This window comes from Setaria viridis, chromosome 9 (assembly GCF_005286985.2).
Source record: "Setaria viridis chromosome 9, Setaria_viridis_v4.0, whole genome shotgun sequence".
In the NCBI taxonomy this organism is placed as follows: Eukaryota; Viridiplantae; Streptophyta; class Magnoliopsida; order Poales; family Poaceae; genus Setaria; species Setaria viridis.
Genome location: NC_048271.2, coordinates 17,049,079 through 17,074,985, shown reverse-complemented (window position 1 = coordinate 17,074,985; position 25,907 = coordinate 17,049,079). Strand labels below are relative to the sequence as shown.

At 45.8% G+C, this 25,907-nt stretch overlaps 4 protein-coding genes across 4 annotated transcripts; 2 read left to right on the top strand and 2 right to left on the bottom strand.

Annotated features, from left to right (window-relative positions):
* Positions 1–1,690: 1,690 nt before the first annotated feature.
* On the top strand, positions 1,691–6,036 carry LOC117837927 (uncharacterized). Its single transcript, XM_034717745.2, has 2 exons — positions 1,691–5,047; positions 5,283–6,036. Exons 1-2 carry the CDS (start codon positions 1,759–1,761, stop codon positions 5,648–5,650), a joined length of 3,657 nt encoding a protein of 1,218 aa, XP_034573636.1. The 5' UTR covers positions 1,691–1,758; the 3' UTR covers positions 5,651–6,036.
* A 2,412-nt stretch (positions 6,037–8,448) lies between these two features.
* On the top strand, positions 8,449–10,472 carry LOC140221116 (putative transcriptional regulator tpeD). The gene is made up of 2 exons (XM_072290439.1): positions 8,449–9,697; positions 9,847–10,472. The coding sequence occupies exons 1-2, from the start codon at positions 8,449–8,451 to the stop codon at positions 10,470–10,472; spliced, it is 1,875 nt and encodes a 624-aa protein (XP_072146540.1).
* Positions 10,473–10,997: 525 nt separating this feature from the next.
* On the bottom strand, positions 10,998–12,671 carry LOC117837928 (uncharacterized). The gene has a single exon (XM_034717746.2). The coding sequence runs from the start codon at positions 12,600–12,602 to the stop codon at positions 11,214–11,216; it is 1,389 nt and encodes a 462-aa protein (XP_034573637.1). The 5' UTR covers positions 12,603–12,671; the 3' UTR covers positions 10,998–11,213.
* An 8,864-nt stretch (positions 12,672–21,535) lies between these two features.
* On the bottom strand, positions 21,536–24,845 carry LOC117835916 (uncharacterized). Its single transcript, XM_072291052.1, has 2 exons — positions 22,841–24,845; positions 21,536–22,756 (listed from the first exon to the last, which is right to left on the bottom strand). The coding sequence occupies exons 1-2, from the start codon at positions 24,765–24,767 to the stop codon at positions 21,651–21,653; spliced, it is 3,033 nt and encodes a 1,010-aa protein (XP_072147153.1). The 5' UTR covers positions 24,768–24,845; the 3' UTR covers positions 21,536–21,650.
* Between the last annotated feature and the right edge of the window lie 1,062 nt (positions 24,846–25,907).

Genomic DNA, 25,907 nt, shown 5'->3' with positions numbered 1-25,907 from the left:
AACCTCCACGCAAGGCCTCCTATCGCACAGACCAACTGACGCGTGGCGGCACATTGCCGCTGAGACGCAAACAACTCCGGCAACAGCGGAGGCAGGGAGAGAGGCCGGCGGGGGCTGGAGACGAGGGAGGAGGGGTGCCCGTGTCGCCCAGCTCGAGCGACGTGGGGCAGAAGGGGAGTAAGTGTTGCGCTGTGTTTCATCACCTGCAAAAATCGATGAGAAAGCCTTACACAAGCCATGCAACAAGCTTCGTCGGATGTGGTTTCATTTCGTAGCTAGGATTTTTCCTCCTAAAATGATTCGGGCTTTAGGTTATATATTTGAGGAATAGTGGTTGATTATTTTTATAGTTTTTCCAATTCCCATGCATATATAATAAACCCCACTTGGATCACTATTCCTTGGCAATTAAACAGTTGACCTGCACACATGCGGTATGATAGTCTTGCCTGGCCCGCGCCGTTTTTTTCGTTTGCTGCCATGTGCGAGTCCACCCGGAAGGCAGAAACAGGGCACTTGATTGGTACTCCTACTAACCACGAGCATGCACGTCAAGCTAGCAGGCCCAAGTTTTCTAGGCCGGTTTTGTCTTTTGTCGACGGTAGTGGTACATTATTACTGCCAGAGAACGACCAAAGCACATTTAATCATTCATCCCCCAAAAGTCAATTGGAATGAACAAACTACAGACTCCGTTCCAAATTATAGATCATTTTAACTTTTCTAGATTAATAAATATTATTATGCATCTAGACATAGAGTACATTTGAAATTTGAAATGAAGGGAGTACTATGTGTGCATATACATACATACATACATACATATATATATATATATATACACGTCGTATCATATATATATATATATATATATATATATATATATATATATATATATATATATATATATATATATATAGGGATACGACAGGATTTCTTTGTTTCGGTCAGGGATTAGTTCCCTGCTCACTCTGGCTATCGTGTAAAAGTGAGCACTCCGGCATTGTCTAGATTTCATGGGCGTGCTAGGACCGTTCAAGCTGGCTTTAGTTTGATGGACAGCCGCACTAGTTTAGTGCGGCACACCATTGTTTACCAGTTTATTATTTCAAGTCAAAGCATGGAATCAATTCACGGTGTTCTCTCTGTCCATCGGTGTACAAGTATTTTAGTAGAATAATGTCTTCAGGAAAAAATAATTTGACTTTTAACTCTTTTGGGTACGTTGTCAATCGATCACCTTAAAAGTTCCTTGAGTGCGAAAAAAACTGACGCCTTTTTATGCTGAATATATATTATCTTACTTTTTACTAAGTATAGAAGTTTTACGACCTCCAAATTAATCGACTTTTATTTATTTTTTTAATAACCGTAGAATAAGGGAATTACCCCCACATACATGTTTTCCTGTTTCTTGTCAAAACTTAGAAAATTTGTTTCTTCGAGATGGATGGATTGGCATCACAATTCAACAGTTTCACACAGGCTGTCACACTTGATGACCAAAAATGCAAGGCGCCCACGGCCCCTTCGCTTCCCATCCGCGAAGACAAATCCCATGTGCTCGCTAGTCAACCCACCCCGTTGACCGACGCTCCGTAAGCCACCCACCAGCCAGCCGTGAACGCCGCGAGCGAGCAAGCTCAAGACAAACCACGCGCTCCCTCCACCCCGCGTCCCCGCCCCGCCCCACCCCACCGCACGCACGGCCACGGCCACGGCCACGTCGCGCTCCGCTCTACCGCCTCCGCGCGGCCAATGCCGACGCCACCACCCGCCCCCGCGCGCCTCCTCCACCTCGCGGCCCCGCTCCTCGTCGTCCTCGCCCTCGCCGCCGGCGTCGCCAATGCCGCGACGCCGCCGTCCCCGGCCGACGCGCTACTGGCGTGGAAGTCGAGCCTGGGCGACCCGCCGGCGCTGTCCACCTGGGCGGACGCGGCCTCGCTCTGCACCGGCTGGCGCGGGGTCGCCTGCGACGCCGCCGGCCGCGTCACCTCCCTCCGGCTCCGCGGCCTCGGCCTCACCGGCGGCCTGGACGCGCTCAACGCCGCCGCGCTCCCGGGCCTCACCTCCCTCGACCTCAACGGCAACAACCTGGCCGGCCCCATCCCGGCGTCGCTCTCGCGGCTGCGCGCGCTGGCCGCGCTCGACCTGGGCAGCAACGGGCTCAACGGCACCATCCCGCCGCAGCTCGGCGACCTCTCCGGCCTCGTCGACCTCCGCCTCTACAACAACAACCTCGCCGGCGCCATCCCGCACCAGCTGAGTAAGCTCCCAAAGATCGTCCACTTCGACCTGGGCTCCAACTACCTGACCAACCCCGACAAGTTCGAGTCGATGCCCACCGTCTCGTTCCTCTCGCTCTACCTCAACTACCTCAACGGCAGCTTCCCGGAGTTCGTGCTCCGCAGCAGCAACGTCACCTATCTCGACCTGTCGCAGAACACCTTCTCCGGGCCGATCCCGGACTCGCTGCCGGAGAGGCTGCCGAACCTGCGGTGGCTCAACCTGTCAGCCAACGCGTTCTCCGGCAAGATCCCAGCGTCGGTCGCGAGGCTGACGAGGCTCCAGGACCTGCACATCGGCGGCAACAACCTCACCGGCGGCGTCCCGGAGTTCCTCGGGTCGATGTCGAAGCTGAGGGTTCTTGAGCTCGGCGGCACCCAACTCGGCGGGCGGCTCCCGCCGGTTCTTGGCCGGCTCAAGATGCTGCAGCGTCTCGACGTGAAGAACGCCGGTCTGGTCTCCACTCTGCCGCCGGAGCTCGGCAACCTCAGTAACCTCGACTTCGTCGACCTCTCCGGTAACCACCTCTCCGGGAGCTTGCCGGCGTCCTTCGTTGGGATGCGGAAGATGCGGGAGTTCGGCGTATCGTTCAACAACCTCACCGGCGAGATCCCAGGGGGGCTGTTCACGGGCTGGCCGGAGCTCATATCGTTCCAGGTGCAGAGCAACTCGCTTACGGGCAAGATCCCACCGGCGCTCGGCAAGGCGACGAAGCTGCGAATCTTGTTTCTCTTCAGCAACAAACTTACCGGCTCTATCCCGCCGGAGCTTGGAGAGCTAGCGAACCTGAACGAGCTGGATTTGTCAGTGAACTCCCTCACCGGGCCGATACCCAACTCATTCGGTAACCTCAAGCAGCTCACCCGGCTGGCGCTCTTCTTCAACGGGCTCACCGGCGAGATCCCGCCGGAGATCGGCAACATGACGGCGTTGCAAATCTTGGACGTCAACACCAACCACCTGGAAGGAGAGCTGCCTTCCACAATCTCATCGCTGAGGAACCTCCAGTACCTGGCATTGTTCGACAACAACTTGAGCGGCACCATCCCACCGGACCTCGGCGCAGGGCTGGCATTGACCGACGTGAGCTTCGCGAACAACAGTTTCTCCGGCGAGTTGCCACGGAACCTTTGCAACGGCTTCACGCTGCAGAACTTCACCGCGAACCACAACAAATTCAGTGGCAAGCTGCCGCCTTGCATGAAGAACTGCTCGGAGCTGTATCGGGTGCGGCTGGAGGGGAACCAATTCACCGGCGACATCTCGGAGGTGTTTGGGGTGCACCCCAACATGGACTACCTGGATGTCTCTGGGAACAAGCTGACCGGCCGACTGTCAGATGATTGGGGGCAATGCACCAATATCACGCGCCTGCACATGGATGGCAACCGCATATCAGGCGGCATTCCGGTGGCTTTTTGGAGCATGACAAGCTTGCAGGACCTCAGCTTGGCTGGGAATAACTTGACAGGAGTCATTCCACCTGAGCTTGGTTATCTCAGCGTGTTGTTCAATTTCAATCTGAGCCATAACTCCTTTTCTGGGCCGATTCCGACAAGTTTGGGCAACAATTCCAAACTGCAGAAGGTTGATTTCTCAGGGAACATGCTTAACGGGACCATACCGGTGGGCATTAGCAATCTTGGTTCACTAACCTATCTTGATTTGAGCAAGAATAAGTTGTCAGGGCAGATACCAAGTGAGCTCGGTAACCTGGTTCAGCTGCAGATTGTGCTTGATTTGAGCAGCAACTCACTGTCTGGTCCTATTCCTTCAAATCTTGTGAAGCTGATGAACCTACAGAAACTGAATTTGTCACGCAATGAGCTCAGCGGTTCGATTCCAGCAGGCTTCTCTCGCATGTCGAGCCTAGAGACGGTTGATTTCTCTTACAATCAGCTCACTGGTGAGATACCGTCAGGCAGTGCTTTCCAGAACTCTTCAGCTGCGGCTTACATTGGGAATCTGGGGCTTTGTGGCAATGTGCAAGGCATTCCTTCTTGCGACCGCAACGCCTCTTCAGGGCATCGCAAAAGAACAGTCATTGAAATAGTTCTCTCAGTAGTTGGAGCAGTGTTGTTGGCAGCCATTGTTGCTTGCCTCATCCTATCATGCTGCAGGAGACCCAGGGAACAGAAAGTGTTGGAAGCGAGCACAAGTGATCCTTATGAGTGCATGATATGGGAAAAGGAGGGCAAATTCACGTTCCTCGACATCGTGAATGCCACTGACAGTTTCAATGAATCCTTCTGCATTGGGAAAGGTGGGTTTGGGAGCGTGTACAAGGCCGAGCTCACCAGTGGGCAGGTCGTGGCGGTGAAGCGCTTCCATGTCGCTGAGACAGGAGACATATCGGAAGCGAGCAAAAAGAGCTTTGAGAATGAGATCAAGGCACTGACAGAGGTCCGTCACCGGAACATTGTCAAGCTCCATGGCTTCTGCACAAGTGGAGACTACATGTACCTAGTGTATGAGTACCTGGAAAGGGGCAGCTTGGGAAAGACATTGTATAGTGAGGAAGGCAAGAAGAAGTTTGACTGGGGCATGAGGGTGAAGGTGGTCCAAGGGGTTGCCCATGCCCTGGCCTACCTGCACCATGACTGCAACCCAGCAATTGTTCACCGGGACACCACTGTGAATAATATCTTGCTTGAGTCAGAATTTGAGCCGCGGTTATCTGATTTTGGCACGGCAAAGCTCCTTGGGTCAGCCTCTACAAACTGGACTTCTGTAGCAGGATCATATGGCTACATGGCTCCAGGTTAAACTTGCATCTGTTTTCCATGTAGCATACAATTTGTACATTAGATTTAAAAGTATTACATATGATCTGAACTATTAAGGACTTCAGCAACATAACATCCCTTCAAGTGCTGAAAAATAATGTCACACAAATCAAAATATCAGATATTTTCATTCTCATTCGGACACTTTGATAGATAATATTTTGTGATACAGCACACTGACTTGCGGCAGCTCTTATTGTACTCTTGCAGAATTGGCATACACAATGAGAGTCACAGAGAAATGTGATGTGTACAGCTTTGGAGTAGTTGCTCTAGAGGTGATGATGGGGAAGCATCCTGGTGACCTCTTAACCTCCCTGCCGGCTATCTCTGCTTCAAAAGAAGATGACCTGTTACTCCAGGACGTACTAGACCAGCGGTTGGATCCTCCAATGGGGGAGATTGCAGAGGAAATTGTGTTTGTCGTGAGAATTGCGCTTGCTTGCACACGGGCAAATCCTGAATCACGGCCTTCCATGCGATCAGTGGCTCAAGAGATATCAGCGCATACTCAGGCATGTCTTTCTGAACCGTTCCGACAGATCACAGTAAGCAAGCTAACAGATTACCAGAAGTGATGTTTGCCTGTGCAAAGATGTGCAGCTCAACAAGTGAAATCGGATGATGCACTCATGCACAAGTTGCACAGCAATTGTTTTTTGTAGAATGCTGTTTGAGAGGAGTAAGTTTCTCTCAGTTTTAATGCCAAAGACGAATTAGAAAAGCGTATTGGTTTAACTTGTTGATAGATAGTGAGCTTATTCTGAAGATAGTCAATGGCAAAATTCCGTATGTACTTGAAGTTAGCATACTTCAAATTCGTTGTGCTTTTGTTCTTTTTTCGCCCATGAAGGGCTAAAGCATGTAACTGTAAGATAGTAGAAAAGCAAGAACTGTAAGAGAAGTGTCCTTGAAATCAGTTTCAGTTTTCTTCTCCATGCGAATAAGAAGACTTTTCCCTGAATGGGTAACGACTCATATGTGCCACTGCTTGAATAGCTTCGAGTACATATTGCATCAACAATTCCATTGAAGTTAGAAAGAAATGCTGATGGATACAACGAAAGAATATTAATAGGAATTGTTGATGCATCTTAGTAATACGAACCACAAGTCCTAGTTGGGGGATTTCCTTGGTTTGCCCTGTTTTAGCCTCGCCTAGTGAATTTTCGCGAGACTTGCTCAGATTGATTTCGAGGAAAATTTAGAGTTTTTAGTTCCTAGGACATAGGGAACATCGCACATGACTATCTAGGCATGGTCCTCATTAAAAAAAAAAGGCATGATCCATCCCTCAACTTTTTTTTTCCTCACCTTCATAAGTCATAACATCTTCTGAAATGTGGCAAAAAATTTTTGAGGAAAATTGATTTGTTGGAATATGTTTGTTTTGGATGCCTGCAAGGTTTTACTGCATTTGGAGTTTATCTGATTTAAGTTTTGATCAACTTTGGAACTGGTCGGCTTTTGTCCGTGGCTTCACACAGACCAGGCCACACCGCGGGAATTAGAATTTTGGCTGCCTGGGTCTACTTCCACAAACTGGACTTCTGTAGAAGGATCATATGGCTAGTTGGCCACGATCCAGGTTAATCCTGCAGTTGCTTCTTAGTCATGCAGCACAACATTTTGCAATTAGGCTTACAGAGAATAATGTCTTCATGATATGAAAAAGCAATAGTTCAGAGATTTTCATTCTCATTCAGTCTCTTTGCTTGATAATAATGTCTCTCGACACAGCATTCTAACTTGTGGCAGCTCTCTGATTTTACTCTTGCATAATCCGGCATACACAATGAGGTTCGCATAGAAATGTAATATTGTAATGTATACAGCTTGGAGTTGTTGCTCTAGAGGCGATGATGGGGAAGCATCCTGGTCTCCGTGCCAGCTATCTTCTCTTCAAAAGAGGAGGATCCGTCACTCGACGACATACTAGAAAAGCTGTTGGATCGTCAACAAGCGACCTTGCAGAAGGAATTGAGTTCATTGTTTCGGATGGTGCTTGCTTGCTAGTAGGCAAATCCTGAATCGCCGCCTTCCATGCGATCAGTGCCTCAAGAGATATCAATGGACACTCAGGCATGTCTTTCTGAAATGTTTAGACAGTTCACAGTAAGCAAGCTAAAGGACTACCAGTTGTGATGACTGATGAATGCCAGTGCAGTGTGCAGAAGCCCAGCAGTTTCAGAACCTCAAATTTCACCGGTTCTAATACCAAAGACAAGAACTAGGAAAACGTATTGGTAGAGCTGGTTGATAGATGATGAAATTATTCTCAAGATCGTCAATTATGAAAATTAGTCTGTAGTCAACTTAGGTGTTTTACTTTATTACTTGGACGGCCTACTTGCTAGTATAGTACTCCCTCCGTCCCAAATTACTATTCGTTTTGACTTTTCTAGATACATAAGTTTTGCTATGTATCTAGACATAGTACGCATATAGGTGCATATCAAAATGTATATATCTAGAAAGCTAAAATGAATAGTAATTTAGGGCGGAGGGAGCGAAGCAACAACTTTAAGAGAAACTATCCTCTCAGAAACACGGGTACGGCAATGAAGGTGCGTATCCGATACGGATACGCCTGGGATACGGTCGGGATACGTATCCGCGGCGTGTCGGCGTATCCTTGCTTATTTGGGCCGGAAACTAAGGAATGGAAACGTTTCGGCCCAGTCGATACGGCCCAGCCCAACTTACCACCACCCAATCTTCCTTTGCCCTACTCCTGACCACCTCACACGCAGCCGCCTCTGCCTCACACGCGCAGCCGCCTCTGCCTCCCGTCCGGCGGCCAGCCTCCGCCCTCGCCGGCGACAAGAAGCTCCCGGCCCCCCGCGACGGCGACGAGGAGCTGCGCCCGGCCGGCCCCCCGCGACGGCCGGCTGCAACGCCGCCGAGCCCCTAGCCCCCTGCGAGTTCTTCGAGCCCCTGGCCCCACTCATGCCTGTGAGTTCCTCTCCCTCCCCAATCCGATTTAGAGCCAGTGCACCCTGCCGGCCTGCCCCATTAGGCCAAAGGCCATTACCCCTTCCTGATTACTGATTAGAGCCTTATTGATTTTGTCCAATGTTCATTGTCGACCAGTATGGCATCTCCAAATTTGAGTAGTGCAAGTAGTGGTAGTGCTACTGCTAGTGGTAGTGTGGGATCTGGATCCAGAGAAGCAACTGATATCAAGGCTCCGCTGTGGGATCATGTCACCATTTTAGAGAGGCCTAAAGCTAGTGGAGGAAATGCTTTATGGAGATGCAACTATTGTCCATTGGAAAAAAGCAGCAGCTACACTAGAGTTGAAGCTCATTTGCTGCAGAAATAAGGGAAGGGGATTAGCAAATGTCCGAAGGTTTCATATGAAATGCTGAGTGAGATGAGGAGGGAAGTGGAAAGGTGCAAGGAGCTGGTGGAAAGAGCAAAGACACGCACCGTTGCTTTGCCAGTAGCTCCTTCTTCAGCCAATTACAACAAGAAGAACAAGAGGGGACCTGCTTCTATATTGGAAAAATCTTGGACATTGCAAGACCGCAAGCACTTGGATGCTTTAATTGTTAGAGCAATGTATTCTGGAGGGATATCTTTCAACTTTTTGAGAAACCCATATTTTAGAGAAGCTTTTGCATTTGCTTGCAGCCACAATTTGCAAGGTTACACAATCCCTGGGTATAACAGGGCTAGGGAATCACTCCTGAAGCAAGAAAGAAGGCACATAGAGACTCTATTGGAGAGTACAAAGAGCACATGGCCAGAGAAAGGGGTCACAATCTGCAGTGATGGTTGGTCAAATCCTCAGAGGAGGCCAATCATCAACTTCATTGCTGTTTCTGAGAAAGCTCCAATGTTTTTGAGGGCTGACAATTGTGACGGAGAATACAAGTCAAAAGAATATATTGCTGAGAAGTTGAGGGCTATTATTGATGAAGTAGGTCGACAAAATGTGGTACAAATCATCACAGATAATGCTGCAAACTGCAAAGGTGCGGGTATTTTAATTGAAGCTGAAAATGATCACATATTTTGGACACCTTGTGTAGTGCATACTCTCAACCTTGCTATGAAAAATATATGTGAACCTAAACTGCCAAGGACACCTACTGATGAGGATATGCATGTTTGGGGACAACTAGAATTTATACATGATGTTAAAGTTGAGGCTAGTATGATCAAGAATTTCATAATGAATCATGGCATGCATCTTTCCATGTTCAATGAGTTCAGCCATTTGAAGTTGCTTTCTATTGCTGAAACAAGATTTGCATCAGTTGTATGTATGCTAAAACGGTTTGTTGAGGTAAAAGCAGCTCTCCAACACATAGTGATTAGTGACAAATGGAGCATCTACAAAGAGGATGCTTCAACTGCCCAACATGTAAAGGAAAAAATACTAAGTGATGTCTGGTGGGGCAATGTAGATTACATTCTTAGGATCACTACTCCTATCTATGATATGATACGCTTTGCGGACACCGACACCCCATGTCTTCACTTAATCTATGAGATGTGGGATTCAATGATTGAGAAAGTGAAGAAAGAGATATATCTGTATGAAGGGAAGGAACCAAATGAGGAGTCAGACCTCTACTCTGTTATTCATGATATATTGATTGCTAGGTGGACAAAAGGCAATAATCCACTACATTGTTTGGCTCATTCACTCAATCCAAGGTAACACTATACAGTATACACTATACAGTTCAGAATTCAGATTCTTTGCCCTTTATTTTTTCAGTTGCTCATGTTCTAAATTGTAATGCTAAATTGCCAAATGCAGATTTTACAGCAACAAGTGGCTTGAAGAAGGTGCTGGTCGACTACCCCCCCCCCCACAAGAATAAGGAGGTATCACAAATGAGGATGACTTGCTTCAAGAAGTTCTTTCACATACCGCAAGAGTTGGCTAAAGTAAAGGAAGAATACTCAAGGTTTTCTAGTTGTTCAGAAGAATTCAATGATCCTGATTCTATACATGATAGATGGGCTGTTTCCCCAATGACTTGGTGGACAAATCATGGACAATCTGTCCCTCTATTGATGAGTTTGGCCTTAAAATTGCTGAGCCAACCGGCCTCCTCTTCTTGCTGTGAAAGAAACTGGAGCACATATAGCTTCATCCATAGTGTCAAGAGAAATGCCTTAACTCCTGAGCGGGCTGAAGATTTGGTCTTTGTGCACTCAAATATGAGGCATTTGTCAAGAAGAACTGATGCATACAAGACAGGAGAGACAAGGATGTGGGATGTCGGAGGAGATTCTTTTGATTCCCTTAGTGGTGTAGGTCTTCTTGAAGTTGCTGACCTCTCCATTGATGAGCCTGACTTGCAGACTATATCATTTGGATTGGGTGATCTTGAGGTTGAAAGTGTGGAGGAGAATGAGGAAATCGAGGAAGAAACTTGATGTTGATGGCTTGATGCTATCCTTATCCTATATTGCTAGTTTGCTACTACCTTTTATTAATTTCCTAAATAAAAACCTGCTATCATATTATTCTGAGTGTAATAGACCTTAAATGTCTATCTGTTGAACTTGAATATCTATTTTGCAATTTAATATGCATTGTTATCTATTTATTAATAAAATAGTTAAAACGTATCCGCGTATCGGGTTATTTAAGAAATTGCCGTATCCGCGTATCCGTATCCTTCTGATACCGATACGCGTATCCGTATCCGTGCTGCTTAGACTATCCTTTCCTCACTTTATTTTTGTTACTCTTTTAATTTGGTTGTGCATGACGAGTTCTCTCAGAATATTTTAGACGACAGAAGAGCAGCTCCCAGCCAAAGTTTTCCCTGCATGGATTGCGGATATATCCACCACTTCTTGAAAATAGTTTCGTGTAGATGGTCTTTTCATAGCGGTAGTAGGCTCGAACCAAGTACATTAAAATAAGAATTTGTTGTTCCTCTGCTAAAAAACATATAAGAAAGGAGCACGTATATATGTATTGAAATTGCTATATGACAGTTGAAGAGAATGCTTTTGGATATCTTCTCAGTATTACACCTTATAATATACAAAGGCAGCAAATTAAATCTCCTGCCGTACTTCGGGAGAAATAAGAGATTGCATTGCAATGCACAATAGGGAACGTAGTATACTTCATTCTTCAGCTTGATTCATTTGTAGAAAGCACATCTACAGAAGTGGATCACTCTTTTCTTTGGAAAGATATTGATCGATGGGCTGCAACTTTAGCATAACCTTGTATTGCATGCGATCAACAAAAAAGAAAACAGAATGTCTCCACTTTGGAATGGAAAGGATCATCCCACACCATAGCCAAAATCCAAAAACAATTCCAGCAATCACACAGTAGTACAGCCATTGGTCACAATCTTTACCGTCTTTCTTGTCCAGTGCAGGTGAAGCATTTGTGCAGGGAATATCCAAAGGAGGTCCACAGAGCCCAGGATTGTTGCTGTAAATCGATGGGTCATTCAAGGTCTGAAGTTGATTCCCTGTGGGTATTTGCCCCGATAAATGGTTGTTTGAGAGATTCAATGTATTGAGGGATACCATATTACTCAAGCCTACAGGAATGACTCCTGACAGTTCATTCAATGAGAGGTCAAGGGACTCAAGAACATTCAAACTACCAATATTTTTAGGAATACCGCAGGACAGATTATTTCTTGACAAGTTTAGAAATCGAAGGCCTTCAAGATTGGTTATCTCTTCTGGGATGCATTGAGACAGTGAATTGCCTGACAAATCGATACCCGTCATGAGCTGAAGAATTCTTTGGAATATCAGCTCTTGCCCCTTCCAGATTATGTCAATTCTATCCTGATAAGTGGACCCGTCTAGCGATCCTGTGGAATTAATTATCGGATTCCTCATGGCAGTTAATTTCCCAAACTCTCTTGGGATCGGTCCTGTCAAGCCGTTGTTGGCCAAGTCTAGCAACTGAAGCTGCGGAAGCTTCGATAAGTCCGGAGGAATTTCACCAGTGAAATTGTTCGACCTAAGTCTAAGAATTTTCAGAGCTCGATCTTCACCTCCAATCCAGGGAGGAATTGTACCAGAGAACTGGTTGTTCCCAATATCTAGAGTGGCTAGAGATTCACAGCCCTGGACGACCGATGGGAAGACCCCGGTGAAGCCATTGCCGGCAAGATGGAGCGACTCGAGATAACAGTTGTGGGTCGGAGGGGCTTCAGGGATCTGACCTGAGAAAGAGTTGTTGGAAAGGTCCATGAACTGCAAGGCCTGCATCTCCCACCAGCAGTCCGGTAGCTCCCCGGTGAGCTGGTTGTTGGAGAGGTCCAGTATCTGCAGCGACAGCAGCCTGCAGAAGGCCGCACCGGACCTGTTGGAGGAAGTGTTGCTGTTCAGAACGTTGAGGCCTCGTTCATCATATAGGCGCCGTGCCGGTGCCACCTCGTCGTAGAAGCTGTCGTCGAAGAAGTCGTCGTCGTCGAGGTCCATGCTCATCGCCAGGTGCTCCGAGGATGATAGGAGGAGGCACAGGCACAGGCAGAGGCAGATGAGAAGGGCTCGGGAGCCCTGTGCGTGCTCTGCCATGGCTGGCTCTGGATTTGAGTCCTGGGGACCGACTAGGGTGGATTTTTCTACTTTTTGTCTTCTGGTTTGGAGGCCACTTGTATGATTAAGTAACTGGTGATAGGTGGTTGACGACGACCATGGACTTGCGGTCGTCGTGGAATTTCGGAGCACATGGAGCATGGCTAACACGGCATTTGGACTGGAAGTGGAATGGCCGGCAAGACCGGGGTGGGGACGCAAAGGAAAGCGAGAGCAACGACGCCAGTACCGAGTCAAGGAAGAAGTGCACGCACCCTGTTTCAGACACGGGGCGCAAACAAATCTGTGCAAGTGCAGCTGCAATCTCATTCGCATAGCATAGGACGACGACATGTAATGTAAAGCGAAAAGGAAATTAATTTGGCACAAGGGAGTTTTTGGGAGAAGTACCTTGAGAACGATGAGGATGACCCGGCCGTGCTCGAGCCGATGCTCCTCGGTCCCTTCCGCACCCACTTTCCCCAGCCGTTTCGTCATTTCGGCGAGCACAACAGACGCGTCCGATAGCGCCGCGCCTTGGGTTTTTCCATGAGAAATGCGGGCGCGCCGCCGGTGAGGCGTTCCGCCGAACACCATCCGGGCGCGCGTCCGGCAGATGGACGCGAAGCTCTGCAGACAAAAGATGGTTCATCCGGGGGCTGGCTCCTGTATGGCTTGTGCAAACAAAAGATGGATCATCCTTTTGAAGCCTCCAGGTGATTTAGGATTCAGACACTCACGAAAAATAGAGAAATTTCAGAAATTCTCAAAAAAAACAAAACATCTAACCATCAATCGGTAGACTAAAATCATCATAGTTATTGGATCTATTATGTTTTTTAAAAAAAAATTACCCACCTATACCATTATCAAAATAGCCAAAAGTAACCCCTAAATCTATATCTAAATTACCCACATCTACCATTATATAAAATTAACTAAAGTAACCCCCTAATCTTCATCAAAACTACCCACTTATATCATTATAAACAATATTTAAAATAATCCCCCTAAATTTGTAACTAAATTTCCCACCACTAATACTCCCCACATTTGAATCCAAATCACCTTAATTAAAAAATATACATCAATATATGATTCTAAATCGTCTATTTCTTACACTATTGGTATATGATATAATAATTAAGATATATACACATGATGTGTGTCACTATTGATAAAGATATAGAGGAAGTGATGAGAATATAGATTTTTATATTAAAATTATAGCTCAAACTTAGGGTTCATTAAATAAATTCAAGTGCACACCTCTGATGCAAAGTGAAAATTTAAAGATTATAAATATGGATGAAAATATTATAGAGTAATTACTAACTAAAATCTATCACAATTGGATGAAGATAAGAAGTATATATCTATATAAGTATTGTGTTCGAATATTTAACGAATGAGAGGTATCTCAAAGTAATAATTATGTAGCAATGCGGTCTCAATTTTTTTCATTGAAGACTCTGCATTAGTTCCTAGAGAAAAAAGATAAATTCTAAAAATTCTCACAAAAATAAGAAATATCGAACATGAACCTTGTAAACTCTAATAATCATAGTCATTGGTCTATTATATTTTCTAAAAAATTACCACCACTGTCATTATGGAAATATTTAAAAATAAACTCTAAACCTATATCTAAATTACCGAGCTCGACCATTATAAAAATAATCTAAAGTAACCCATAATCTTCATCTAATTTACTCATACATATCATTATATAAAACATAACTTAAAATACCATTCTAAATTTGTATCTAAGTTACCCACGTATGTCATTAGTAAAAAGAACCTAAAGTAAACACCTAAATCTTAATCTAATTATCTTCATGTTCCTAATACAAAAATATCCAAAAGTAAACTAATATATGATTCTAAATTACCTATTTATATCATTGTTCTTACATAAATACTAAGTTAAAGTACATACACATGATGAGTGTCACCATTTAGACCATTTATACATGTATGTGAGGAATTGATGAAAAATATTGAATTTTATGCTAAACACAATGTAAGGAGGTGCGATACAAAATGGAAAAAGTATGAATGTGAATGAAAAAGTGTATAGAGTAATTACTAATTAAAAGTCAATCACAACTGGACAAAGATAAGTACATATCTATATGACAGATTATGTTGAAGTATTGAAAAAAATAAGAGAGTAGTAGGTAAACAATTTTGATTATTAGTTAGGAGTATAATTTTTAAATATAATAGTTTTAAAGAACATTAGCCCGTGCAGGAGCGCAAGTTGATGGACTAGTTATGCTTAATTAGGAATTCAAATCAACACTTCTACTAACCAGATTCAACATTTCATCAAACTAGATTCAACATTTTTGAAAGTTAGACCAACATTCAAAATATTAGATTCAATATTTCTTAAAATAGAGATCAACATTTTACAACAAAAAACAACATTCAATATTTTTCGTTGTGAATGTCAACCTTTGGATAAACTGGGTTCAACATTTTTGCCAAACACGAATCAACATTTTTTTCTTCTTCTTCAACCTTGGGTGCGGTAGGGCCACCTCACTCGGCAGGCAGCAAGCGGGCTGACGCAGCCAGCGTGGGCGGAGCCGCATCCTAGGGTCAGCGGCGCGCGGGACCTCACCCGCGGGGCCGGCGGTTGCGCAAGTGGCCGGCGGCGCGCGTGGCCTCGTCCTCGAGGGCGGCAGCAGCACATGGATGGCAACGAGCTGGGGGTAGCACAGTGGCGCGTGAGCTTAGGGTGGCGGTGGCGATGGGATCTGGATGGGGGAGCTGGCTTGGATTGGGGGAGAGAGGAGATGCATCCAATAAATACTATTGCACGCACGAATCTCAAACACTTATAGTCGGGTAAGAAAAAAACTTCCGAAAGCTATATAGGTTTCCCGGGTTCATTGACAGGGGACCAAATGGGCCTTATCCAGCCCAACCTCATTTGTCTTGATGCCAATTAAGCCCAAGATGTGTTAGGATTGCCAAGGAAGAGGCACACGAGGTTTTTTTTTTCTTGGGTTTGGCGCAAGTGGAGGTTAGTTTTGTTTGGATTGGTACATAACTAGAATATCACAATTGGATTATACTAGTCCATCAACCCGTGCTCTCGCACGAGCTAATATTTTTAAAACCTTATAAAAAATAAATTCCTAGCTAATAATTAAAATTGTTTACCTACTACTATCTCATTTTTTCAATAATTCAACATAATACTCATATAGATGTGTACTTATCTTTATCCAGTTGTGACTGATTTTTAATTAGTTCTTTACTCTATACACTTTTTCATACACATTCACACTTTTTTCATTTTGTATTGCACCTCCATACATCATGTTTAACATAAAAATCAACATTTGTCATCACTTCCTTCACATACATGTATAAATAATCAACATAGTGACACTCATTGCAACATCTCGCTTTTTAGAGCATTTAAAAATATGATCTTTTTAAAAATTTTCTTTAAATTAAACCTACTTCCTTTTCCCAAAATATTCAAAATCATTTTACAAATAAACATTGCATAAAATATTGGCATATGTGTTGGATCTGAATTCCTTTAGAAAACCTGCCCTCTTTCCCTAAGAAATCCTAGAAATAAATCCCTTCAAAGTATCTTTTTCCTTGAGAAACCTAGAATTAATATTCAAAATTAATTTGAATATTAATTACATTTGAACCCTTTTAAGGTTCATAATCGATCTTAGTTATTAAACCCAGAACTCCTATTTCCATGCCTACTCCAAGCCTATACCTTAAATCCAAATCAAATTTGAAATTCATTCCAAATTTGATATCCAAACTATATTCAAACAAATAAGGAAAAACCCTCAAACTCTTCTTGGGTTGGGTTGACAACCTCCCAATCGACCCACCCTTCCATTTAGCCTGGCCCGCCTCCACCACCTTCTCACGCATAGCCGACCCAGCGCACCTCGCAGCCTAGCAGCACTCTAGCACAGTTAGCCTTCCAGCCCAACTCGCTAGCCCACATGGCCCGCTCCCTCTCACCCGCGATCAGTGCCGCCGCCGTCGTCGACATCCCTTCCCTACCATCACGCCGCACCACCACACTGCCTTGCGCCGCTGCAAAATGCGCCGCCGCCGGTACCCTCCCCTATTTTCCTTCGCGCCCAAGCTCCTTTCCCAATTTCCCTTATCCTCCCCTCATCCGTCTGACAGCCTAACAGCCTACCACCCTAGCCCTACCACCACCGCCCGCCATTAATGGTGGATGGCCCAATCCTCACTAGACGCCGGTGCATCCCCCTCGCCTGTGCCACCATCTGACACCCGCTGCCCGCCATCAATTTTGACCGTTGAGACTTTCCCCCAGACGGCCTCATCGCCTCGCCACGCTAGCGCCTCTTCCTTGGCTGCCAAGCATGCCTCGGCAACGTGGCATCGTCGCCAGCCCTCCTCCGCGCCTATAAAAGGCGCCTGCCCCCTTTTCTATCCCTCCACCCCTGTTCCGCCGCCCCAACCTTCTTTTCTTCCCGCGGCTAAGCCTCTCCTCTTACTTCTCCACCGCCACAAAACCCTAGCCGCATTCCCCTCACTCCCCTCTCTCTCCTAGTGTCGGTTGCAAGGCCAGAGGTGGCCGGAGTCACCGAAACGGCGTACTTCGGTGAGTCCTCGCGGCAGCGCCCATTGCCGCCCGGCTCCAGCCAAACCGGCACGTGACGTGCCCCGCCATTTTCCCCTCTGTCACCCTTCCACTCCCCTCTTTAGTCTGACAGGCGGGCCCAGCCGTTTGACGCCGTCGCCCGCTGTCTACCCCTCCTCCTCTCTGGTCCATGCGCGCGGTGCATGTGAACCACCCCCTCAACCCGCGCTCTAGTCCACGACCTCGGACCATGGGTCCACCAAATAGTAAACCGTGAACCCAGCCACCTGTGCCAGCCGTTCCCAAAATGCTACGCGTACCCAGCCGAGTGTACCCCAATTTCTACTTAGAGTCCTTCCTTCTCTAAAAATTTCCAAAATTGTCATTCTCTCGCATAATAGAAAAACCCTATTATGTGTACACCAAATGTCATCTTTCTATATTAAGCTCTTAGAGCTCTAACTCTTTAGGAAAAATGCCACACCGCCTCCACCTGCCGTCGTGCCCTAAACCCTAGGTGCCAGGCCAGGTCGAAGTTGAGCGCGCTGTGCGGCCATTTGCCACTTTACCCGTGATGTAACAGCACACAATCGGCTATTCCTCACTGCCCTATCATCACCGCTAACCCCTATCATTGTCATGCATCTGCTTGATCTTGTACCGGCCCCTTTGTCGCCATGTGTGCTATCCCCTAGCACCGGGACAAAATAGTGTCTGTCGTACAAGCTCTCTGGTTTTTATCCCACTTGATCTTGCCCGACTGCATCTGTCGCCATGTATACTATCCCCTAGTGCTGGGACAGACCAACTGTCCCACAAACTCTCAAGTTCTACTCTTTAGATCATTCCACAAACTCCCTACTGACCCCAACTCCTTAAGGATCTACTCAAACCTTCGGTCCGTTCCACCACATAGCCGTTATGCTGCTCAAGTAGAACCCAAGATAACCCCCTAGCATAACCGTTATGCCACCCAATTGAACCCTCAAATATCATACCAACCTAGCCGTTATAATGCCCAACCAAAACCCTAATCCTCAACCCCATCTAACCATAGTGTTGTCCATCCAAAGTCTCAAATTATCGCCCAAGGCTGGCCGTTATGCTGCCCGTCCAAAACCCTAGAAAATCCATTCATAATTTCTTAGAATTCTTTTAAAAATACGACCAATCTATCCATTAATTATTTAGAAACTTATTTATAAATAATCAATAAACCTTTCACCCTTTATCTAGGAATTCACCTTCAAATGTCAGGTAATTCCCTAAATGTCCATCATCCTCCTTTCTCCCCATTCTCTAGGTATTGATTGATGAATTGTTTCATTGATTGTTGTTATTTACGCCTATGCCAGTCGGTAGAGACCAAGCTCCACCCCAAAGCTGAGGATCCAGAAGGACGAGGAGTCAACACCCTGGTCATTCTAAGAAACGTTAAGGAAACGTCAATGTAGGCAAGTCCTAGCACCAACCTCCTTGAGAATATTTTGTCCTATATTTTTTAGAAATAATAAAATTCACCAAGATAATAACTTGACTTGCATTTTTTGAAAGGTTATAGGAGCAACCCACCTCTACTCTTTTTCTTGCCTTGACTTGAAGCCACTTCTAGCCAAAAATCCCATAAATGACCCCGATCACGACTTGAAGCCACTTCTAGCTAAAAATCCCATAAATGTGCAACCATACATACCAAAAAGGTACAGCCTTTGGGAGTGCCTAATCATGTGAGTCCTTGATTCACACCCCACCAACTGAACCTAGTAAACCATCTTAAGAGGACACGGTGGGCAACAGGTAGACTGGAGCAGGATCTTCGCATAGTCCCAGGTCCGGTCGGCATGGGTCATAGGTTGAGGTCCAGAGAAACTAATGGCATTGTATGCCACATTATGATGCATCTGTTTCCCGGGATAGTGTCCAAATGTGGATGTAGTAGGGCCCCTGTTTAGACCCCAGACCCAGTTGTACCTATGGATGGAGTTAGAGAATGTTATTTAGAGATAGATGCTGGTGGGTACGGGTCTCGTAGGTGAGTACCGCCTTTCGCGGAGGTATAGGCTAATCAAACGTATGGGTAAAGTGTACACCTCTGCGCAGAGTCATAAATCTATCTAGATAGCCGAAGCTCATGGTTACGAGCCCACACAGTCAAAGCTCCCATCGATTAAAATCATAACTTGAGTGTGGTAAGATGGGGCCAAGACCCTAAGAGAGTAATTTGAAATAAGACGTAAGCCGGCCCAGAGGGACCTTGATGGTCCATGGTGCTCTTTAAAACTTGGGAACTGGTAGGGGAGGTAAGGTTCCCCTCTAGGGCCAACAACTTAAAAGAATATGCTTTCTTCCTCTTCTTTTTCCAAAACTCACTCACCTCGCATAAAATAGGTTTATTATTAAAATCAAACCTCATACCCTTTTCTTGATCACCCCTACATATAATATGATTTCAACATTAGAATTTGCTGAGTACCAACCATAAGTGTACTCATGCTTACTTTTATTTGTACAGGTTTAGGATTCCCAGTGTTGCATCCTCTTTTGCCAGTGGAGTGGGCGGCTACGCCACACTCTGCTGCTTAAAGGTGAACACCTATATATACCTTTGTACACACCTTTTATTGTTACTATACTAATCTGTGATGAGAACTGTATTAGCCTACTAATCTAGGGACTAATACAGGTAATTAAGGGGACCTTCAGAGTAAGGCCCCCACACTCATCATGCGTATATTTCTTAACTTAGTATTTCTATATTAACAATGACATGAATATGTAATTTAGAATCATAATTAGTTTACTTTTTTAAAAAAGCTATTGTATTTTAAAATTATTTAGCAATTAAACTCCTAGCTAATAATCAAACTATTTACATACTACTCTACCTTTTTTTGATACTTCAACATAGTACTCATATAGATGCCTCTATCATTTTTTGATACTTCAACATAGTAGTCATATAGATGTGTACTTATTTTTGTCCAGTTGAGATTGATTTTGCATCAGTAATTACTCTATACACTTTTTCATCCACGTTCATACTTTTGGATATTTTCTATATGTTGCACGTGAAGATAATTAGATCAAGATTAAGATATTTCCTTTAGGTTATTGTTAATAATAATATACGAGGGTAACTTAGATACAAATTTAGAATGATATTTTAGGTTATGGTTTATATAGTATGCATGAGTAAATTTGATGAAAATTATGGGGTTGCTTTAGATTATTTTTACAATGGCAGAGCTTGGTAATTTAGATATAAGTTTATGGTTTAATTTAAAATATTTTGGTGGGTAACATTTTAGAAAATATAATTGCAATGACTATGACTATTAGAGTTTACAAGATTGATGTTTGATGTTTATGATTTTTTAAAAAATTTCTAGGATTTATGTTTTTTTTCTAGCGCATCATATGAGAATTTATGCGGAGTCTCCAATGGGGAAAAAATGAGACCACAATGCTAACAAACTATTACCTTGAGCTACCTCTCATTTGTTAGATATTCGAACACAATACTTATATAGATATATACTTATTATCTTCATCCGCATCTGATATATTTTAGTTAGTAATTACTCTATAATATTTTTATCCACATTTATAATATTTAACTTTTCACTTTGCATCACAGGTATGCGCTTGAATTTGTTTAATGGATCCTAGGTTTGAGCTATATTTTCAACATAGAAATCTATATTCTCATCACTTCCTTTGTATCTTTATAAATGGTGACACACATCATGCATATATACCTTAATTCTTATATCATATACCGACAATGTAAGACATATACGATTTATAATTATATTTTGGTGTATATTTTTAATTAAGGTGATTTGGATTCAAATTTAGAGTTACCTCATGTTATTTTTAATAACAGCATACATATGTGGGTAATATAGATGAAAATTTAAGGGTTACTTTATGTTATTTTCTAAGTATTAGTGGTGGGCAATTTAGTTGCAAATTCAGGAGGTTATTTTATTTATTTTTATAATGGCATAAGTGGGTAATTTTGATGAAGATTAGGGGGTTACTTTAGTTTAGTTTATACAATGGCAGAGGTGGGTAATTTAGATATAGATTTAGGGGGTTGTTTTAGGCTATTTTCATAACGGCATAAGTTGGTAATTTTTAGAAAACATAATAGATTCAATGGCTATGATTTTTTGAGTCTTCCGATTGATGGCTAGATGTTTTGCTTTTTTGTGAGAATTTCTACAATTTCTCTCTTTTTTTCTAGAGTTTTCATCTTGGCTTCACCTCAAGGATTCAAAAGGAACCTCCAATTAGTAATAGTAAGATTATGACCAGAGAATTCTCAGCAAAAAGGCACATCATCTGCCTTTATGTCCTTCTGTTTCACATCTGAACATAAATTTTTACTTCACATATGAACAAAAAATTTGATTCATGACACTTTTTGCATAACCTTAGTTCGTTCCTATGCAATCAGCAAACTGGAAAACCAAAAACCTCCAGGACTCCAGGAATACTAGAGCTCCAAACCAAAGCCAGGATCCAAAAACGAAGCCAAGAATTACAGAGTAACATAACCATGTAACTTCTCTACGGTCTTCAGTCATCCCAAATTTATTCCAATCAGAACATGGTACACTCAAAGGGGGGCCACAGAGCCCCAAATTGTTTCCGTAAATCGATGGATCAACAAGCGTCTGAAGCTGGCTTCCTGTGGGTATCTCACCCCACAATTGATTGTTTGACAGGTTTAACATGCTGAGGCACGACAGTTTTGAAATGCTCCGAGGAATGACACCTGAAAGCTCATTCCACGAGAAGTCAAGGGACTCCAACAGATTCAAGCTGCCAATTCCTTCTGGAATACTGCCTGATAGATTATTTCTTGACAAGTTCAAAAACCGGAGACCTTGAAGGTATGCTATCTCTTCGGGGATGCCATCAGAAAGTGAATTGCTTGATAAATCAATACCTGTTACAAACTCAATAGTCCTCTGAAAAGTTTGTTCACTGCCTTTCCAGAATATGTTAACCCTATCTCGATACTCATCATTAGGGTTCTTGGGCTCAGTCCTCCTTGAAAACACGGAAACCCGACTTTCTTGGACCAATGCAAGCAAATGGATATCAAGCTTTTGAAAAGATTCCATGAAAGCCTTTTCTGGTTGTTTCATTGATGATAAGTTGCCAAATGATCTCGGGATGGATCCTATGAAGTTATTATTGGCTATGTCAAGTAAATGAAGATCAGAGAGTTGAGATAGCTCCGAAGGAATAATACCAGTGAAATTATTTGATCGAAGCCTGAGAACTCTTATAAGTGGAACACTTGTTCCAATCCAAGACGGTATATCGCCAAAGAAATTGTTATCCCCAAGATCAAGGGTCCTGAGCATCATGCATTTCTGAATGATCGGTGGAAAAACTCCAAAGAAGTTGTTCTTACCAACATGAAGCAACTGGAGAGGCAAATCATCGTTTGCTGAGGCTGGAAATTCACCTGAAAAGATGTTGCTAGACACATCCATAATTTCCAAAGCTTGTAAATTCCACCAGCAACCTGGGAGCTCCCCACTCAATTGGTTATTTGAAAGATCCAGTGACCTCAGAGAAGATAATCTACAGAAGGACGCATCAATATTACCAGATATGTTGTTTGCCTTGATGAATAGAGATGCGAGATTGTTGCATTTTGACCAATCCGATGAAAGTCTCCCTGTCAAATGGTTTCCTGAGACGTCCAAGTAGTCCAAATTGGGATGGACACCGAATGCCTCTGAGATGTCGCCAGTGAAGTTATTCTGATCTAATCTCACACGGTACAGATCAGTGCAGTTCCGTAGGCATGGTGGCAGCGTGCCGCTGAATTTGTTCTGGTTCGCGGTGAAGTTCTGCAGCGCAAAGCCAGCGCAGAGGCTCCGTGGCAGCTCGCCGGAGAAACTGTTGTTCGCGAAGCTCACGTCGGTCAATGCCAGCCCTTTGCCTAGGTCCTGTGGGATGGTGCCACTCAAGTTGTTGTCGAATAATGCCAGGTACAGGAGGTTCCTCAGCGATGAGATTGTGGAAGGCAGCTCTCCTTCCAGTAGGTTGGTGTTGACGTCCAAGATTTGCAACGCCGTCATGTTGCCGATCTCCGGCGGGATCTCGCCGGTGAGCCCGTTGAAGAAGAGCGCCAGCCGGGTGAGCTGCTTGAGGTTGCCGAACGAGCTGGGTATCGGCCCGGTGAGGTAGTTCACTGACAAATCCAGCTCGTTCAGGTTCGCCAGCTCGCCGAGCTCCGTCGGGATAGAGCCGGTAAGGTTGTTGCTGAAGAGATACAAGATTCGCAGCTTCGTCGCCTTGCCGAGCGCCGGTGGGATCTTGCCCGTAAGCGAGTTGCTCTGCACCTGGAACGTTATGAGCTCCGGCCAGCCCGTGAACAGCGCCCGTGGGATCTCGCCGGTGAGGTTGTTGAACGATACGCCGAACTCCCGCATCTTCCGCATCCCAACGAAGGAAGCCGGCAAGCTCCCGGAGAGGTGGTTACCGGAGAGGTCGACGAAGTCGAGGTTACTGAGGCTGCCGAGCTCCGGCGGCAGAGTGGAGACCAGACCGGCGTTCTTCACGTCGAGACGCTGCAGCATCTTGAGCCGGCCAAGAACCGGCGGGAGCCGCCCGCCGAGCTGGTTGCCGCCGAGCTCAAGAACCCTCAGCTGCGACATCGACCCAAGGAACTCCGGGACGCCGCCGGTGAGGTTGTTGCCGCCGATGTGCAGGTCCTGGAGCCTCGTCAGCCTCACGAGCGACGCTGGGATCTTGCCGGAGAACGCGTTGGCTGACAGGTTGAGCCACCGCAGGTTCGGCAGCCTCTCCGGCAGCGAGTCCGGGATCGGCCCGGAGAAAAAGTTCTGCGACAGGTCGAGATAGGTGACGTTGCTGCTGCGGAGCAGGAACTCCGGGAAGCTGCCGTTGAGGTAGTTGAGGTAGAGCGAGAGGAACGAGACGGTGGGCATCGACTCGAACTTGTCGGGGTTGGTCAGGTAGTTGGAGCCCAGGTCGAAGTGGACGATCTTTGGGAGCTTACTCAGCTGGTGCGGGATGGCGCCGGCGAGGTTGTTGTTGTAGAGGCGGAGGTCGACGAGGCCGGAGAGGTCGCCGAGCTGCGGCGGGATGGTGCCGTTGAGCCCGTTGCTGCCCAGGTCGAGCGCGGCCAGCGCGCGCAGCCGCGAGAGCGACGCCGGGATGGGGCCGGCCAGGTTGTTGCCGTTGAGGTCGAGGGAGGTGAGGCCCGGGAGTGCGGCGGCGTCGAGCGCGTCCAGGCCGCCGGTGAGGCCGAGGCCGCGGAGCCGGAGGGAGGTGACGCGGCCGGCGGCATCGCAGGCGACCCCGCGCCAGCCGGTGCAGAGCGAGGCCGCGTCCGCCCAGGTGGACAGCGCCGGCGGGTCGCCCAGGCTCGACTTCCACGCCAGCAGCGCGTCGGCCGGGGACGGCGGCGTCGCGGCATTGGCGACGCCGGCGGCGAGGGCGAGGACGACGAGGAGCGGGGCCGCGAGGTGGAGGAGGCGCGCGGGGGCGGGTGGTGGCGTCGGCATTGGCCGCGCGGAGGCGGTAGAGCGGAGCGCGACGTGGCCGTGCCCGTGCGTGCGGTGGGGTGGGGCGGGGCGGGGACAGCACAGGCGGGTCGTCGAGGTTGGATTTCCACGCGAGGAGGGCGTACGTTGCATTATTAATTAGACAATTGCTGTATTAATTTTCGAAATAAATAAATCATGATAAGAGATAATTCTATGTAAAACACTAATATACTAGACAATAAAAACAGCATAATCATGATCTCAAAAAATAATATTAACAACTAGATCAGATCACGACGCACGTACCGGGAAGCCATGATGACGAGTAGCGCTGATGGAACGACGACAGTGTTGCAGACGGATTGCAGCAGCCGGCGTTGAAGACGATGGTACGCCGCGACACGAAGATTAGACGGAGGACGAGCCGTGGTGACAAACTTGAGCAGTCACGCGAAGCGCTTCAAAAAAACCTTATTCGCCCTCTCCCGGCGCAGGATCACAAGAACGACCGATTTCGGAGACCTGCTCTCCCGTTCGCCGGTGCACGCCAACGCAACGGAACGGAGAACACTGTAGTGGCGGCGCAGCAGTGTAAGGCAAAACCTAACTCGTATAGACCACCTAAGGATACCCTAACCTGGAGGACTTCCCGTACAGTAGTTTATGGTGCATCTTTTTCATGAAGGGTGGTCATATTTATAAGGAGGGAAACCTCCCAACACCTTCGGCCCCGTTTGGAGAGGGGGTGCTAAACTTTAGCACCCCACTTTTTAGCACCTTTTAGCACTTGGGCTCTCAAACAGGAGTGCTAAAAGGGGTGTGCTAAAGTTGAGCACTCCCATTTTCTTTAACACACCCAAGGAGTGCTAAAAGGTGCTAATGGGTGCTAAAAGTGGTCCCAAGCCCACTTTCCCCCGTGCTGCCCCCCCTCTCTCTTCTCTCCACTTTTCCCCAAGCTAGTCATAAATAAGGGCAATATAGTCATTTCTCACCCAATGTGCTAAACTTTAGCACTGTATCCAAACAACCCCAAGTGCTAAACTTTAGCACTCCATTTGAGGGTGCTAAAGTTTAGCATTGTGTATCCAAATGGGACCTTCATCTATTAGCAATACATGACTAATCTCTCTTATGTTACATTAATAGATTTTAAAGATT

Coding starts and splice junctions, on each gene's coding strand:
- LOC140221116 (XM_072290439.1), top strand. CDS start 8,449: ATGAGGAGGGAAGTGGAAAGGTGCAAGGAGCTGGTGGAAAGAGCAAAG. Junction 9,698..9,846: donor GATTGCTAGGTGGACAAAAG/GCAATAATCCAC, acceptor TGCCAAATGCAG/ATTTTACAGCAACAAGTGGC.
- LOC117835916 (XM_072291052.1), bottom strand. CDS start 24,767: ATGCCGACGCCACCACCCGCCCCCGCGCGCCTCCTCCACCTCGCGGCC. Junction 22,757..22,840: donor CAAGGCAAACAACATATCTG/GTAATATTGATG, acceptor GGGAGCTCCCAG/GTTGCTGGTGGAATTTACAA.
- LOC117837928 (XM_034717746.2), bottom strand. CDS start 12,602: ATGGCAGAGCACGCACAGGGCTCCCGAGCCCTTCTCATCTGCCTCTGC.
- LOC117837927 (XM_034717745.2), top strand. CDS start 1,759: ATGCCGACGCCACCACCCGCCCCCGCGCGCCTCCTCCACCTCGCGGCC. Junction 5,048..5,282: donor ATATGGCTACATGGCTCCAG/GTTAAACTTGCA, acceptor GTACTCTTGCAG/AATTGGCATACACAATGAGA.